The 15,335-nt window shown below is 47.3% G+C and overlaps 1 protein-coding gene across 2 annotated transcripts in view; it reads right to left on the bottom strand.

Moving 5' to 3' along the window:
• Positions 1 to 2,043: 2,043 nt before the first annotated feature.
• Positions 2,044 to 15,335, bottom strand: part of Proser2 (proline and serine rich 2) — a 35,243-nt gene continuing 21,951 nt past the window's right edge. For both annotated transcript variants that reach the window (XM_052728976.1, XM_052728977.1), the window contains exons 3-4: positions 7,762 to 8,014; positions 2,044 to 6,220 (exon numbers count right to left, since the gene is read on the bottom strand). In XM_052728976.1, the coding sequence (XP_052584936.1) occupies positions 5,184 to 6,220; positions 7,762 to 8,014 (1,290 nt within the window). In that variant the 3' untranslated portion in view covers positions 2,044 to 5,183. The remainder of the gene's footprint in view (positions 6,221 to 7,761; positions 8,015 to 15,335) is intronic.

Here is a 15,335-nt window from a genome sequence, read left to right as displayed (position 1 = left end):
AGGAGGTACTCCAGTTAATACAGTGTCCTGGGCTCCACAAGCCTTTTTCTATTCTGCCTCACAAAGCAGAGACCATCTTCCCCAAACTCAAATGCTCACACACCAAACAAGGAGACAACAAACAAAGAAACAAATGGACAAAGTCTACCTAGTTTTGTGGGCCAGGAAACTGTTGGGCAACAGAATGGGATGGAAGCGGACCAGATCTTTGAAAGTTGCTATCACAGCAGTCTACATCCTACAAGCAACCTGATGTCAGGGGTACCCAGGGCTGATGTCATTTCCCAAAGGCCACAGAGACCTAGAAGCATCATTAGTAACAAGGTCAGGCCTCTAGCTGTATGTGGCAACACTCAAGGCCAATATACTCACCTAATGAGCACAAATCAGAGATGCCAAGGGCTGAAGTCAGCCTGATCGCTCTAAAAGAGCGTACGCATCCACACACGTGCTTGCGCACACACAGGCACACGAGCCAACTCCCTGGCTTAGGGTTTCTTGTTCATTCAGCCTCACCCTTTGAAAGCATTTCCAGAATTTTGGCTAGTACCCTCGACAGCTTTGCTGCACACACATCCTCAGAAGTTAAGAGTTTATGGAGTGTGACCTGTTTGTCAGCGATTAGGTTCCATGAGGTTCAGCTTTCAACTGTGAATTTTCACCCATGACTACAGCAGGAAAGTTACAGCCTGCCAGAGGGGATTGGAGCCCTGAACCTATAGCTTGGAGTTTCCCCTTCCAAACGCTCCAGAAGCTCGGAAGTATGGCCCCAGTGAGGAAATAGATGGCTCTGAGGGTTTTAAGGCAGGCTTGGGATTCGAGCCTATATTAAACATACACAAGACCCCTCCTAATCTGCCTTGGTCTAGATCCCAGGATACCTTAAAGCAATGGAGCCTGGCTGAGGACCCAGGGCAGACCACTCAGGGGACTGGTAAGAGACTTCTGAGACACATGACACTCTGAGCTGCTCTGCTCCTCCAGGCTGGAGAGTATCTGGTGGGTCGCATAGACTTTTCTGGAAGTCCTCATTATGCCTCCTTCCTCCTTTAACAGTTGCACAACAGAAAGTTCATGTAGTTCAGAGGACAAGGAGGAAGACTAAAGGAAATAGTTTCTGTTCCGGGGGGATTGTTGGTGGCTGCCCACCCTCCCTCCCTTCCAGGGCAATCACCGGGAGAGGGTGTTGAGCCTGCTGTCACTGGGGTGATGGACATTTCTGAAGTCTTGCTGTTTTGGGAGCCTGAGTCTCATGAAGACCTCAAATTTGCTTTGTAGCTGAGGATGACCTTCTTAAACTCAGCTGCCTGCCTCCACCTCCCGGAGGGGGGCTAATACAGCGCTGTACCACCATGTCCAGCCGGAAGTCTCAGGAGACAGGACCGCGGAGGGCAGTTTTGCTGTATCCTTCTGAATCAAGGCACCTTTAAAAGCACTTCAGCTATCATCCACAAAGGCTAATTCCTTCTATGCTGAAAAGTATGTGATGGCTCTAGGCGTCTCCAGAGGCAGATTCCCAGCCCTGCTTCTCCTACGCCCCTCCCATCCTAACCCCCACCCCCACCCCCCACCCTGCCAGGGCTTTGATGCCCAGAGAAAGCAGGTGGTTCTGGTGAGAAGGGGGTGACTGGGAGGCCAGCAGCTGAACTCAATTTCCAACTGGGCCTCCATTTCAAACTCAGTCACAAAGAGCTGCGACATTCCCAGGACACAGCAGCTTACAGCTCTGGCTTCTCTGTTCTCAGGTATGTGAAAGCCTGGCTTGTCCGACGAGTAGATTAGAAAAGGATATGGGGATGTGTCCCCATACTTTAAAGCCAAGGGGAGAAAGCCTAGTGAAGAGAAGACACAAAACCTGTTTGGTGACTTGTCACTTTAGAGAGAACAGAAACCTCTCCAGGTGAACATTCACAGCCCTCCCCTTCCTCCTTCCATCCAGGAGCCTTGGCTGGAGACTAGGGTGAGGACAAGGGACCCAGAGAAGCAAGGCTACTGCTCATCCAGACTGCACCACTATTAGATGACAGAGGTTTGAGAACACAGTTTAGGGCAAAACTAAGTTTATTAACCTTGCCAGGTCATGTCAATAAAGTAGCCAGAGAGAAACAATGCCTTCATTGTACATGTATCAGCTAGGAAAACAGTTGGGTAGCAGACACACATTTTTTTTGATAAGAGCAAATTGTTGTCATATTTATCTTCTCTTTCTTCCTCTTTAGTACATGTTAAAGAGCTGATATCACCTGCATAAAAAAAGCTGCCACTAAATCCTGGGAAAGTTCTGATCCCCATGGCCAAAGCCCTGGGGGTTTGGGAATAATGTCCTTCTCTTTGGTTTGTTTTGTTTTGAATTGATACTAGGGTTTCATAGGCCTCATTGATCAACTCCACCAAGCTCCTCATGAAAGCTAGTTCCCAATGGGGTCCTACCCACTAGCAGTGTGTGCAAAGAATTCTACCATCAGAAATCTGCTTCTGTAGCCCTGCCTGTATGCCCCCTGATTGCAGAGGGCTTCATGATCAGCTGCTGTGCATGGCAGGGACCTCAGCATGTCTGGTGGGTAGCATCCTATAGTCTGACTCTTCCTTTCTCCTCAAGCAGCGTTACAAGAGGATGCACCCTTAGGAAGGCTGTGAAGATCAAAGGTTCGGCCATTTTGTAAAGATGAGCATGCACACTAGGTAGGGTGCGGATGTAGAGAGGAGGCAAGAACGGGAGCCGACGCTTCTCTCGGGGACTGCTGGGTCGGGCTGTCTGTGGCTGCGAGACTCTAGTTTGGACATCTGTGTAGAGAACCGTTTAGTAAAGAAAAGGAGAAACTGTTTTGTTTGTTTGTTTGTTTTCCTGACTTTTACATAGTACGATAGAGTTTCCTAAAAATGAAGAGCTGTTTATAAATGTCACTTGAGGAGAAACTGGGAACTTCAGATCAACTTTCCTTTTTATTACACTCTTGCTTTGAAATATGGTCCTTCAACGCTGGGAACTAGACGTCAATTAAGAATGTCACATCACATAACTACTAAAAGGAAACTGATTCTTTTCAGCAGGCAAGACACACAGCAGGGCCCTCAACACTCACAAAAATGGGGCTTTAATCATTAGGGCTTTGGACACACGAAACAAAGTAACAGTCAATATAATTATGGATTAAATAGAAAGAAAACATGAATAAATAGAAGAAAAAGCAGTAACCCTTTAAAAGGAAATAATATAGTGCATAATGTAATACAGTTGTTTATAGGTAAGATAAAAATGTGTTTTTCAAAAATGTCATTACGAGAATATATTAATATATAGTTAAACTCATTCTACTCACAATAAAGTCATAGGAAAATCCTCTATAAAGAATATTTGTAACAGCTGTATTAAGACCTTCAATTATTAAACACTGTGTATGGCATCTCACTTTGTCAAAGAGAAACCTCCTGACTCCGGTCAGCAAATCCATCATAAGTAGGAGCAAAATTAAAAGTACTTTTGAACGTTTAAAGCCCTTATTTAAATTAAGATTGAAAAAATGTCCGAGATAACTTCAGGAGAAGAAGAGCTGGGTGAGTTGGTAGACCATGGTTCTGAGGAAATAAAACCTAATTGTCCATTTTCTTTAACTAACAAGGTAAGTGGAGTCCCGTGAACATGGCCTTCGGCAGCCCATTTGGAAGTCTGAGTCTCAGTAACTCTCCACTGGAAAAGAAAGGGGCTCTGTAACGGAGCTGCTGAGGACCTGTGGGTGTGTCTCTCAGGCCAGCCCTTCCCCGTCTATTTTTAGAGGTTAGAAACGCCAGCCTTAAATAGTTTTGATAATAACACTTGTGGCCACAACTCTGCAAGACAAAGTCTGGGAGAGAAGGAAACTTCATGTTGCATAACTGAGTTCACAGTTTTCTCCTTCAAATGAGTCCTGAGATGTTGCTCACAGCACATAACCAATCAGATAGTTTCCTTCTGCTACCCTTGCAACCCAAAACTAGTGAAGTGACAAAGATTTTAATTTTTCTTTAAATGAAAAAAAAAAGTTCTTAAGTAAAAACAGGAACTATCTTGCTTATTTGAAAGCAGGAAATATTACTTTAATTGGGAACAGAACATACTGTTGAGGAAAAGGTACTTAGGGTTCACGTGTCCTTAGCCAACTTCCATAATAGGAAGAATTCTTAGTGCCTCGTCACAATGCTGAGGTGTCTGTGACAGAAAAGGAAGTGTTCACATCCTGTAGTTAGATAATGGTGTCTTCAGAAGCAGATACTTATGTAGTAATAAATGTGCATACACAGACACACGGTACTCATGTATACGTTAGCATAGGAACATATATTTATACACAACAGACTCATACACATTCCAGGAGCAGATGTTAGAGTCGCATGAGATTGCTTTTCTCGAAATTACCACCTTTTCCAAACTCGACCTCCTGTTTTACTCTCACAATTCAAAGTTACAGTAAATCTTACTCTAAAGGGTTCGTTTAGATTTTCAGTTAAGAAAATGGGGCAAACCAGGGAGGCAGAGGCAGGCAGATCTCTGTGAGTTCGAGGCCAGCTTGGTCTACAGAGTGAGTTCCAGGAAAGGCACAAAGCTACACAGAGAAACCCTGCCTCGAAAAACCAAAAAAAAAAGAAAAAAAAAAAAAAAGAAAAAGAAAATGGGGCAAACCAAATTATGTCAAGAAAAAAAAAACCAGATTGGTAAAGTACCATCTCCCACCCTCCAAAAACAAACACACAAACAACTAGACTTCCAAGTGTATATTGACACTGTAAAAATTTAACAAGCATTCTTTTTAATTTTCGAGGAGGCGGGGGAATCCTGAGCGTCAGAGAGCTACTACATTGGCTTTCAAGTCCTGCGTGTGGGATAAAAGGCCTGATCAGAGATCCTGGACCAAGTCAAGCCAAGGCCGTCCTCACATATATAAGCCATAGATCATCTGCAGCCATGGAAACCCACAGGTCCTAAAGGTTATTCCGTGACCCCAGCAAAGGAAGAGGACTGCTCGGGGGCCTGGTCCTTGCTCCGCTGGCCTGACTCCGCGCTGCCCGGGACACAGGGGTTGGGGCAGAGGTTTCTTCCCTGAACATGCAACCCTTTGTGCAGTCCGGCTCCTGTGCTTACAGAACGGGACACCCAGTGCCGGCATACAAGGTCTACCCAGCCACTCCGACAGTCCCACCCCTGGCCCTCACAAGTTCTCCTTCAGCAGCCCGAGCTTGCGCAGGGCCTCACGTCGTGCTTCCTCCGTGGAACCGCGGCCGGAGAACTGCACGGTGATGCCCTGTGGCCGGAAGCCCCCAGCCCGGGGGAGCGAGCCCGTGCGCTTGCGGGCGTCCTGGGGGCCATCCAGGCGAGGCTCGTACAGGCTGCGGCTGGCGTTCTGGCGCGCCAGCTTGCCGGCCACAGCGGGGTCTGGCCGGAAGGTGATGGTCTTGCTGGTGGGGGCGAAGGCGCTGGGCTCGCTGCTGCGTAGAGCCTCATGCACGCTCTGGAAGCCGTTGGCCAGCGCCGGCGCCGGCGGAGGCTGCTCGGTCTGCACAGCCCGGGACTGCTGCGCCCTGGCTGGGCCTCCTGCACGCGGCCCCCCGGGCTCCCCGGCCATGCCCACCCTGCCCTGAGCGCGCCCCCCGTCCGCAGAGCCGCCCCTCTGCTCCTCCGCCTTCTGCCACCGCTCTTCCGACGACGTGTCGCCCACGGCGATGAAGGACATGCCATTGATGTTGGCCAGGACCTGGGCCTTCCGCTCCTGCACGTTGACCGCCGCCTTGGAGATAGTCTTGTTGAAGTCCTTGCCCGCGCTGTTGGTCACGCTTATGTTGCTGGGGAAGCGGTGGACCTTGGGCGCCGGCTGGGCCGTGTGTCGGTGCCACACGCCAACCTGGTCCCCATTTCGAGAGGCTATCAAAGTCGGCGTCCTCCATTCCCCAGGCCTGCCCTCCTTCGATGGGGACGTGGGGGACAGGGCTTCGTTTCCCGCCAACTTCTCAGAAATTTTCTGAGCGATCACCAGAGGAGTGGGCACGGAGCGAGGCAGTTTGGGATGCTCTGCCGGAGGAGAGGGGGCCATCAGCTCCTTTCGGGGGGCAGAGGGCGCAGAGACAGGCGAGGAGGGTGGCAGAGGAAACATCTCGGGATCCCTGGAGTCTGGTGGTGGCAGGGAATTCTCAGCGGCTTGTTTCCCACCTTCAGGAACAGGAGTGCCCTGCTTTGTAACAGATGGGGCCCCTGAAAGAAGAGAGGTCTCTTTAAGTTTTCACACCAGTAAAAGTAGACACGTGGTGTTCCTGCCCACTGAACTTCAGAGAGTCACCGTGGGACACACTACCAACCTCTATAACGCCTAATCAAAATGCTGGTCCTGCGGCCCGGACTGGTGAAAGAACGCAGTCCATTTATTCTCAGGGCCATACTCTGAGAACCAACAGATTCTGGAAGGGTGGTCAAGATCTAGAGCCAGAAACAGCCAGTTAGGAAGCAGTCTGGAAAGGTATGCTTCTGAGCCCCACCACCCGGGGGTCATGTGACAGGAGGCAAGCAATGGCCACCTCATCAAGGGTCTTTACAACGAGACACTGAGTGAAGGATGAGGGTGCCCATCTTGAATCCCAGCGCTCAGGAGGGAGGGAAGGTGGATCTCTATGAGTTCAAGGCCAGCCTGGTTTACACAGTGAGTTCCAGGACAACCAAGCCTACATAAAGAGACCCTGTCTCAAAAAACGAAGATATAAAAAGAGGGGGTTAGAGAATCTCTGGGTACCAGTGCTGAATTTTCCAAACCCATTTCCTTTGGTGTGACTATATGATCTAATCTTTTTAAGGACCAGCTGGTTCAAATTACTTTAGGAACTATGCTTCAAGGCAGAAGTGTAAAAAAAAAAAAAATGCAAAATTTATTGTCTCTTCTCTCAAGGGTTGGCTGCAAACCCTTCTCTTTTTGTATGGAATCCATGACTGCAGGATGTCAATTCTGAGTAATGCAGTTTGCTTCAAAAGGAAGCACACACAAGCCAAGTGTGGTGCATACACTGTAATCCCAGCGCTTGAGAGGCAGAGACCAGAGGGCAGAGTTTGAGGTCAGGCTGGGATACCCAGCAAGTTCCAGGACAGCTGGGGATCCTTTTCTCACAAAGAAAGACTCCCCCACTCCCAGAAGCTTATGACAAACACCAGTCTTTACAGTCTGCAGGGCACAAATGTTTTCTTTCTTATTTCTTTCTTCTCCTGTCTAGTCCTAGGTGCCTCCTTTTTTTAATATCATTTCCCATCAGCAAATAAAGGCTGTAAGAAACTTTTCACTGACCATTTCCTTCTGGTTCTATCCCATGACTCAATGGGACTCAGCATACCTACCTCCTCATTGGTGCTGCTCATGATGCAGAGCGTGCAGAGTAGGTGCTGGCCTGCCCCTCTCTGCTCTTTCTACCTCACAGAGCCATGTGTTAGAAATGGGACATAACCTTGCAGCACAAATCAAGTGCCCCGAGACACCTAAACACACACACACACACACACACACACACACACACACACACACACACACACACAATCTGTGTGTTCATTTGGTCTCTCCTCCCTCTCTCCTTTCAGTTGGCCTTCTTTTTGGAGTTCCCTTGCTGGAGAGACTACCAAGAAAATGATTCCCCCTTCTAGAAGCTGAAAAGCTTCAACAGCGTCTGTACTGACAAGCGTAGGCCAACAGCGGGAAGTGCTGGTGTGCCTCGGGTGCACCACCAAACCAGGTCAAAGGCTGGGGGACCTGTGTGTACCTGCTACTTGAGGCGCATCGGCAAGACTCTCAGCTTCCCCAGACACAGGTCCTGGCTGCACTAAATCGATGACATCTTCGGGGTCGGAGTGACTGGAAGGACTCTCTTCCAGAGACTGTGGAGAGTGGCAATGAATGCCACTGTCGCACAGGGCCGGCTCATCAAAGTCGTAGTCCAGGGAGTCGAGAGTCTCTTCGAAGAACAGGATGACGTCCTTCTCCTCGTGTGTGAGGTGCTTCAGGCTCTCATCGTCCTGCAAGTAGGTTTGGGGATTGGTGAGAGATCAAGAGTGATGTCAGCAAAGAGGAAGAGTCACAAAGAGGAGCAGTCAATACCTAGTCTAGGGGAGACTTCTCTGGGTCCTGGAAGGTCCCTGCCATTTGAGTCACCCCACTGAAAAATGACCTGTAAGTCCCTCACTATTTTACCTGCATGAAAAAAAAAAAGGTACTGTGAAGACATGCAGATAACCCAAAGCCTTCACCCCTACCATGAACTCTAGCAGGGGTTACCAGTGAGTCAGCACAATAGAGGAAGTCTCCAGGAGTTCCGCTACCAGACATACTGCTGACTCCATGCTAACAAGGGAGACTTCTCATTAAACACTGGATTCAACTCATTATCTCCCCTTCCTCCAGAAATGCTGCTAAAACAACAAGGGGCCTTACTAGCGATTAATTATTTTATGTTTATGGTATGAGTGTTTTGCCTGCAGATATGTCTGTGCCCTGTGTGTGTGCCTGGTGCCCACAGAGGCCAGAAGAGGGTGCTGGATTTCCTGGAACTAGAGGCTCAGAGAGCTCTAGGCTGCCATGTGGGTGGTGCTGGGAATCGAACCCAGGTCCTCTGCAAGAACAAGTGCTCTTAATTGTTAAGGCATCTCGCCAGCCTAGGACCTTATTAATTTCCTTAACTAGGCATAAATCACAAAGATAAAAATAACAGGAAAAGAGACAATGCCAACAAATGGGAGGTGGAAAGCAGAAGGAAGGTGGTGACGTGAGAGGAGCCAGGGCTGCGGTTTACATCAGTGCTGGGAACGCCTGTCGCCAGCCTGCTGGGTGCTGTATGACCTGGACTGAGCCCAGCCAGGAATAGAGTGAAGGGCTCTGCTTCAAGGGCAGGGCTGGCTGGAAGTCTCCCTCAGAGGCAACTGGGTCATCCCAGCAGAAAATGAAGGGTTGATTCTTAAAGGAGTTCGTGGTAGAGAGAGTGAAGCTGAGTTGATGGGGCGGAACTGTACAGGAAATGGAGGAGGGGGGGGAAATGAAGCCAAATGGATTCCCTGGAGACAGAGCACTGTAAGAGCCTTTGGCAGGGGAAAAAGGGGGTTTGAGAGGCCAGAAAGGATTCTTCCAATCTTTAGCAGTATTAATTTACAGGTGGAGGCCAGTCAACACTTCCCACATTAGAATTTCAACCAGGGGCTGAAGAAATGATTCCTTGGAAAAGGGAACACACTGTTCTTTCCAAGGACCTGAGTTTAGTTCCCAGCACCCATACTGGGCAACTCACAACTGCCTGTAACTCCATCTTCAGGAGATCTGATGCCCTCTTCTGGCCTCAGTGGGCACCGTACTTATGTGCACAATGCTCCCTGCCCATATACACATAATTAAGAATTAAAAAATAATAAAAAAGAAATTTCAATCCATATTTTTCAGACAGTCTTGAGAGCTAAAGGTGGCAATGGGAGGGGAGGGGATGGATTTGTGAGTTATTTGGAAAGCAGAATCAGCTCCTCGTGTGACATCTGTTTGCCCTATAGCTGCTGCACACCCACGCTCTTCCCCTCTATTAGACCTCACACTTGAGAATCACATTCTAGGGGCTGGGGAGATGGCTCAGCCGTTAAGAGCACTGGCTGATCTCCTAGAGGACCTGGGTTCAATTCCCAGGACCCACATGGCAGTTCAACCTGTAGCTCCAGCTTCAGAGCTTCTGACATCCTCACACAGACACACATACAAGCAAAACACCAACGAACATAAAATAAAAATAAGTTTTTTATAATATATAATATATATAATTTATTATATTATAAATATAATAAAATAAGTTTTATATAATATATATTATATATGTTAAAGAATCGCATTGGCTGCAGGTTTTCTTGCATCCCACAGGGAGTTATTGTGACCAAAATGTCAGGTCCCTCCTCACCATGTATGTCTGTTCTGACCTTTTGACGCCTAGAAAAGCTTCTAAGAAATCCAGCAGTATTCACTTTGTCATTAAAAAACTTGTGTATACACAATACACATACATATATGTACATATGTCTGTATGTGGCAGGAGAGAAAGCTCGGTAGTTAAGAGCACTTGTTGCTCTGGTAGAGGACCTGGATTTGGTTCCTAGCACCAACACGGTGGCTCACAACCATCCATACTCTAGTTCCAGGAGAGCGGATGGTGCACAGACACACATGCAGGCAAAACACTTGTACACATAAAGTAAGATAAAATGAAATCCCCCCCACACACATTGGTGGGGACATCTGAGTGTCACACACACATACTGTGGGGACATCTGAGTGTCACACACACACACTGATGGGGACATCTGAGTGTCACACACACACATTGTGGGGACATCTGAGTGTCACACACACATACTGTGGGGACATCAGAGTGTCACACACACACATACTGTGGGGACATCTGAGTGTCACACACACATACTGTGGGGACATCAGAGTTTCACACACACACACACACACACACACACACACACACTGTGGGGACATCTGAGTGTCACACACACATACGGTGGGGACATCTGAGTGTCACACACACACATACTGTGGGGACATCTGAGTGTCACACACACACTGTGGGGACATCTGAGTGTCACACACACACATACTGTGGGGACATCTGAGTGTCACACACACACACTGGTGGGGACATCTGAGTGTCACGATGTATGGCATTCCCACCTCATCTCTTCACCACACACTTTATTTTTGTTGGACTGCCTGGTCCCCACACTCCGCACATGCTGCCCTCAGTCACAGTGTGACAGTTCTCGGCCTTCTACCCACACTGTCTCTTTTTTCTTTTTCTTTTCTTTTCTTTTTTTTTTTTTTTTTTTTTTTTTTTTTTTTTTGGATAAGGTCTTTTTGTGTAGCTGTTGAGTTCTAGAACTTGCTACATAGACCAGGCTGGCCTTGAACTCAGAAAGATCCTCCCAAGTCCTGGGATTCAAGGCGTGCTCCACCAAGCCCAGCTCATTCATTGTTTCAACACAAGCACTGCAAGCCTAAAATCATTAGGACTCTTGGCATAACGAAGGTCCCTCTAGTTAAGTTTCACCCGTTATGGATTTTGTCAGGGTGATATCACAGAGATAACAGCCATTACACAAGTGCTGACCTCCACTGCTGAAACATGGAGTCTAGAGAAACAGATTCATGCTCTCTCCCCTACTGTGACCTTTACGCAGGGCACTTCAGCAGATGCATGACATTTAAAAGATTTTTATTTTTAATGATGTGTATATATATGTATGTATGTATGTATGTATGTATGTATGTATGTATGTATGTATTGGGGGTACATATGAACACGAGTGCAGTGCCCATTGAGGCCAGAAGAGGACACTGGATTCCCTGGAGCTGCAGTTACAGGTGGCTGTGAGCTACCTGAAGTGGGTGCTGAGAAGTGATACCCATCCAGTCCTCTCTGCAAGAAGAATATGCACTTTGAACCGCGAGTTACCTATCTCTCCAGCCCTACGCATAACTTTTGGAGTCTATTTCGGTTAGGTGTAATCATTCTCCTTGGCTATGTAGCAGGACTGAAGTTGCACTAGCCTGGCTGTGGGTCTAGCTCAGTGATAGAAAGCTTGCCTAGGATGCTCAAGGCCCTGCATTCTATCCTCAGTACTATAAAATAAACGTAACATAAACATTAGGTAAAAGTTTTCAAAAACAAGGCCCTAGAATGGACCTTCAGCTTAAGATACATTCCGATTTCCCACAAGAAGACGGCAAAGTAAGAATGGACTCTAAGGGCTGGAGAGATGGCTCTGCGGTTGAGAGCACTTGTTCCTGCAGAGGCCCTGGGGTTTTATTCCCAGCACCCAATGGTGGCTCACAGCCACTTGTAGCTCCAGCTCCAGCAGATCCAGTTCCTCCTTCCGACCTCCGCAAGCACCAAGCACATATGTGGTGTACACACACACACAGGTCAACACTCACAGACATTAAAAAACAAAAGGATGGGCCATGTCTAATCCAAACTGAAAGCAAGCAGTCCCAACATGAGACCGCATCTGGAAAACAGGCTTAGGAAGGTGCTCCCCACGTGCCTGTTCATGCCTGCACACTATGGAAAGGCCTGGCATGACTTTCCAAGGGTCTCACCACTACGTCACCTTCTGTTTCGCCCTTTCTAATCCTATTCTAGCAAGTGCCGACAGATCTTACAGAGATGCCTGCCTGAGTCTTGTGCAATTTACCTGGGGGTTCTTCAGTTCTCTTTTCCTTTCACTAATTACACAATGTGAGATACAAATCAGCTCCGGCCAGTCTGCTCAGGACAAGACCCCCAGGTCACTCAGACCCTGGCATCCTCAACCTGGGGGCTTTCTCTCTAGGGTGGGGCCTGAGTGAATGGCAAGCTTTCTTTGCCGTCAGCCTGGCCTGGAGTCCTGGATTGTGGCAAGGTCAAACATGCTGTGGGTTCGGCGTGTTGCCCAACTTCTAAGACCTGAAGCTTTCTCTCAGTGAATCTGGACTCTGCATACAGCCAGGTACACCAGGCCTGGAAAAGGGGCACTTGGTACCAGGCCAAGATGGCTCCTGTCTACTCCTCCCATTCTGGGGAGATGCTGAACACTGCCTCTGACAGGGATGTAAAAGGAAGACATTCTTGGTCCTGAGGGAGAGGTTGGGCAGTAAGAGATGTGGTGGCTAAATATATCCAAAGTCAGAAAGGAGGCTATGGCCAGGAGAGTAGAGCAGGACTGGCACGTGACTGAGAACGGGCATAGGCTTTCCTTAGGGGAGATGAAACGCTCTAGAACCGACTATGGTGATCTCTGTACACAGAGAAACCATTTAGTTTAACTGACACACAAAACATAAACATTGTATACTTTAACGGGGTCCCATGTAATACCAAACTAGGCCGGAGAGACTCATTTCTTCAAACATTTTTCACTGTGGTGAAAACTTTCACAACTTTTCTTCTAGGTTCTGCAAGCTTAGTGCTCGTTGTTGCTGTCAGGGTCAGCTGGGCAACAGCACACCAGAACTGGTTTCTAGCTGACTGTAGCTTAGTAGCCCTGACCAGTCTCTCCCCATTGCGACCCTCCCCAGCCTCTGGTGACCACCACTCTGTCTGCAACTTCTGTGAGACCAACTTTCTTTCAAAAACTTTTCCTTTTCTTCTACTTTATGTATGTGGGTGTCTTGCCTGCAAGAATGCCTATGCACATGTGCATGTCTGGTGCCCACGGGGGCCAGAAGAAGGTGACGGATCCCTTGGGACTGGAGTTACAGATGGTTGTAAGCTGCCACGTGGGTTCTGGGAACTGAACTTGGATCCTCTGCAGGATCCAAGTATTCTTAACTGCTAAGCCATCTCTCCAGCTCCAAGATCTATGTGAGTGAGATCATGCGGTGCTGGGCTTTCTGAGCCTGCCTCATTTTACTAAACACAATGGTCTGCATCTGGTTCCATGCATGTTGCTGCAGATGACAGGATTTTATCTTTTTTATGGCTGAATAGCATCCCATTATGTATATGTAGCACATTTTCTTTATCCATGAAATGGATGACAAGCACTTGGGTTGTTTCCATGTCGTGTGTGTGTGTGTGTGTGTGTGTGTGTGTGTGTGTGTGTGTGTGTTTGGAGATGGGCTCTCATTTTGTATCCCAGGTTTGGATTCACTACGTTACTCAGGTTGGCCTCAAACTCATGATCTCTCTGCCTCTGCCTCAAGACCTGGGATCAAAGGCATGGAACACTATGCCTGGCTCTTGCATTTCTTAGTCACTGTGAATACTGTCACCACTGCCATGAAAACACAGAATGTCCTTTGATATACTGAACTGCTGGGTCATAGAGCAGATCTATTCTTCATTTTTAAAGGAAACGCCCTCCTGTTTCTTATCATAGCAATGCTAACCCCCACACATGCTAACAGTAGGCTCCCCTTTCTCTACACCAGCACAAGCACTTGATGTTTCCAGTCTTTCTGATAATATTCTTACGCAGGGGAGGTGCTATCTCATGGTGTTTTTGATTTGCCTTTCCCTGATGATTAATGATGTTGAACTCCCCCCCAACCCCAATACCTGTTGTATGTCTTAAGAAACATCAATTTAGGGCGATTGTTCATTTTTCAATTGGATTTTTTTGTTGTTGAGTTTTTGATTCCTTATGTGTTGTTACTATCAACCTCTTCACAGATGAATAATTTGTAAATGTTTTCCCGATTTTGTAGGTTGTCTCTTCACGCTGTTGCTTCTGTAGAGTTGGTTTTTATAACTAATGAGAAACCGGGTTCATGTCAATCTTCTGCAGGCGGGCATCTGATCCCCAGTACCACTGACTAGAATGCCCGTACTTCCTCCAGTGTGTGTGTCTGTAGCACGTTTGTTGAAAGTCAGCTGACATGTGTGTAGGTTTAATTCTAGGCCCTCTATTGTGTTCTGCTGGTCTGTATGTCTGTATTTACGCTAACACTACGCTGATTTTTGCATGTGTGTTCATAGGGAGCTAACAATTAAACCCAAGGCCTTGTACATACGAGAGAAGTCATGTGCCCACTGAGCCATACCCCCAGCCTCTACTAGGCTGTTCGATTATAACTCTATAGTATACTTTAAAAATAATATGTATGGCTACTTTTGCCTGTATGTATATCTGTGCACCCCCTGCATACAGTGCCCATGGACGGCAGGAGAGGGCATTAGATCTAGAGTTATAGGTGGTTGTGAGCTACCGTGTGGGTGCTGAAACCAAACCTGGATCCTCTGCAAGAGCAGCCAGTGCTCTTAACCACTGATGTGCCTCTCCAGTCACTCAGAGCTATGGTATAATCTGGAGACAGGTGATTTAACAGCGTCTGCTTTGTTCTCAAGAAAGCTTTGACTATTTTTTATTGTTGTTTTTCACATGCATTTTGGGTCGTTTTTTTCAAGTTCTGTGAGGAACGAACGTCATTGGTGCTTTGCCTAGGGTGGCATTGAATTGAATATGTAGATGCCTTTGGGTAGACTGGACACTGGGTAGGATAAAAGTGTCCTAAAAATGACAGGTGATGATTGCACAGGCCTGTAAATACAGTAAAAATGGTTAAGTGGTACACTTCAGGTGAGTGGACTTTAAAGAATGTGAGTTACACTTCAATTTCTAAAAAACAAGGCAGTGGAATAGACACCCACATGAAGCGGGGCAGGAAGACTCCACAGTGGCCTCCCTGGAGTGGCTGGTTTGGAAGCTGTTTTTGATAATCACTTAGGAAAGAAAGACAAATATACATGTCTTATTTATTGGGTCAGGAAGTTATAAAAAAAGGAAGTTTGTCTGCATTAATTATGAAGGTTGTATGACACAGGGG

The sequence above is a fragment of the Peromyscus californicus genome, unplaced genomic scaffold (assembly GCF_007827085.1).
Source record: "Peromyscus californicus insignis strain IS unplaced genomic scaffold, ASM782708v3 Scaffold_8__1_contigs__length_139910024, whole genome shotgun sequence".
Classification (NCBI taxonomy): domain Eukaryota; kingdom Metazoa; phylum Chordata; class Mammalia; order Rodentia; family Cricetidae; genus Peromyscus; species Peromyscus californicus.
The sequence above is the reverse complement of the archived record's forward strand: the minus strand, read 5'-3'. Positions and strand labels throughout refer to the sequence as shown.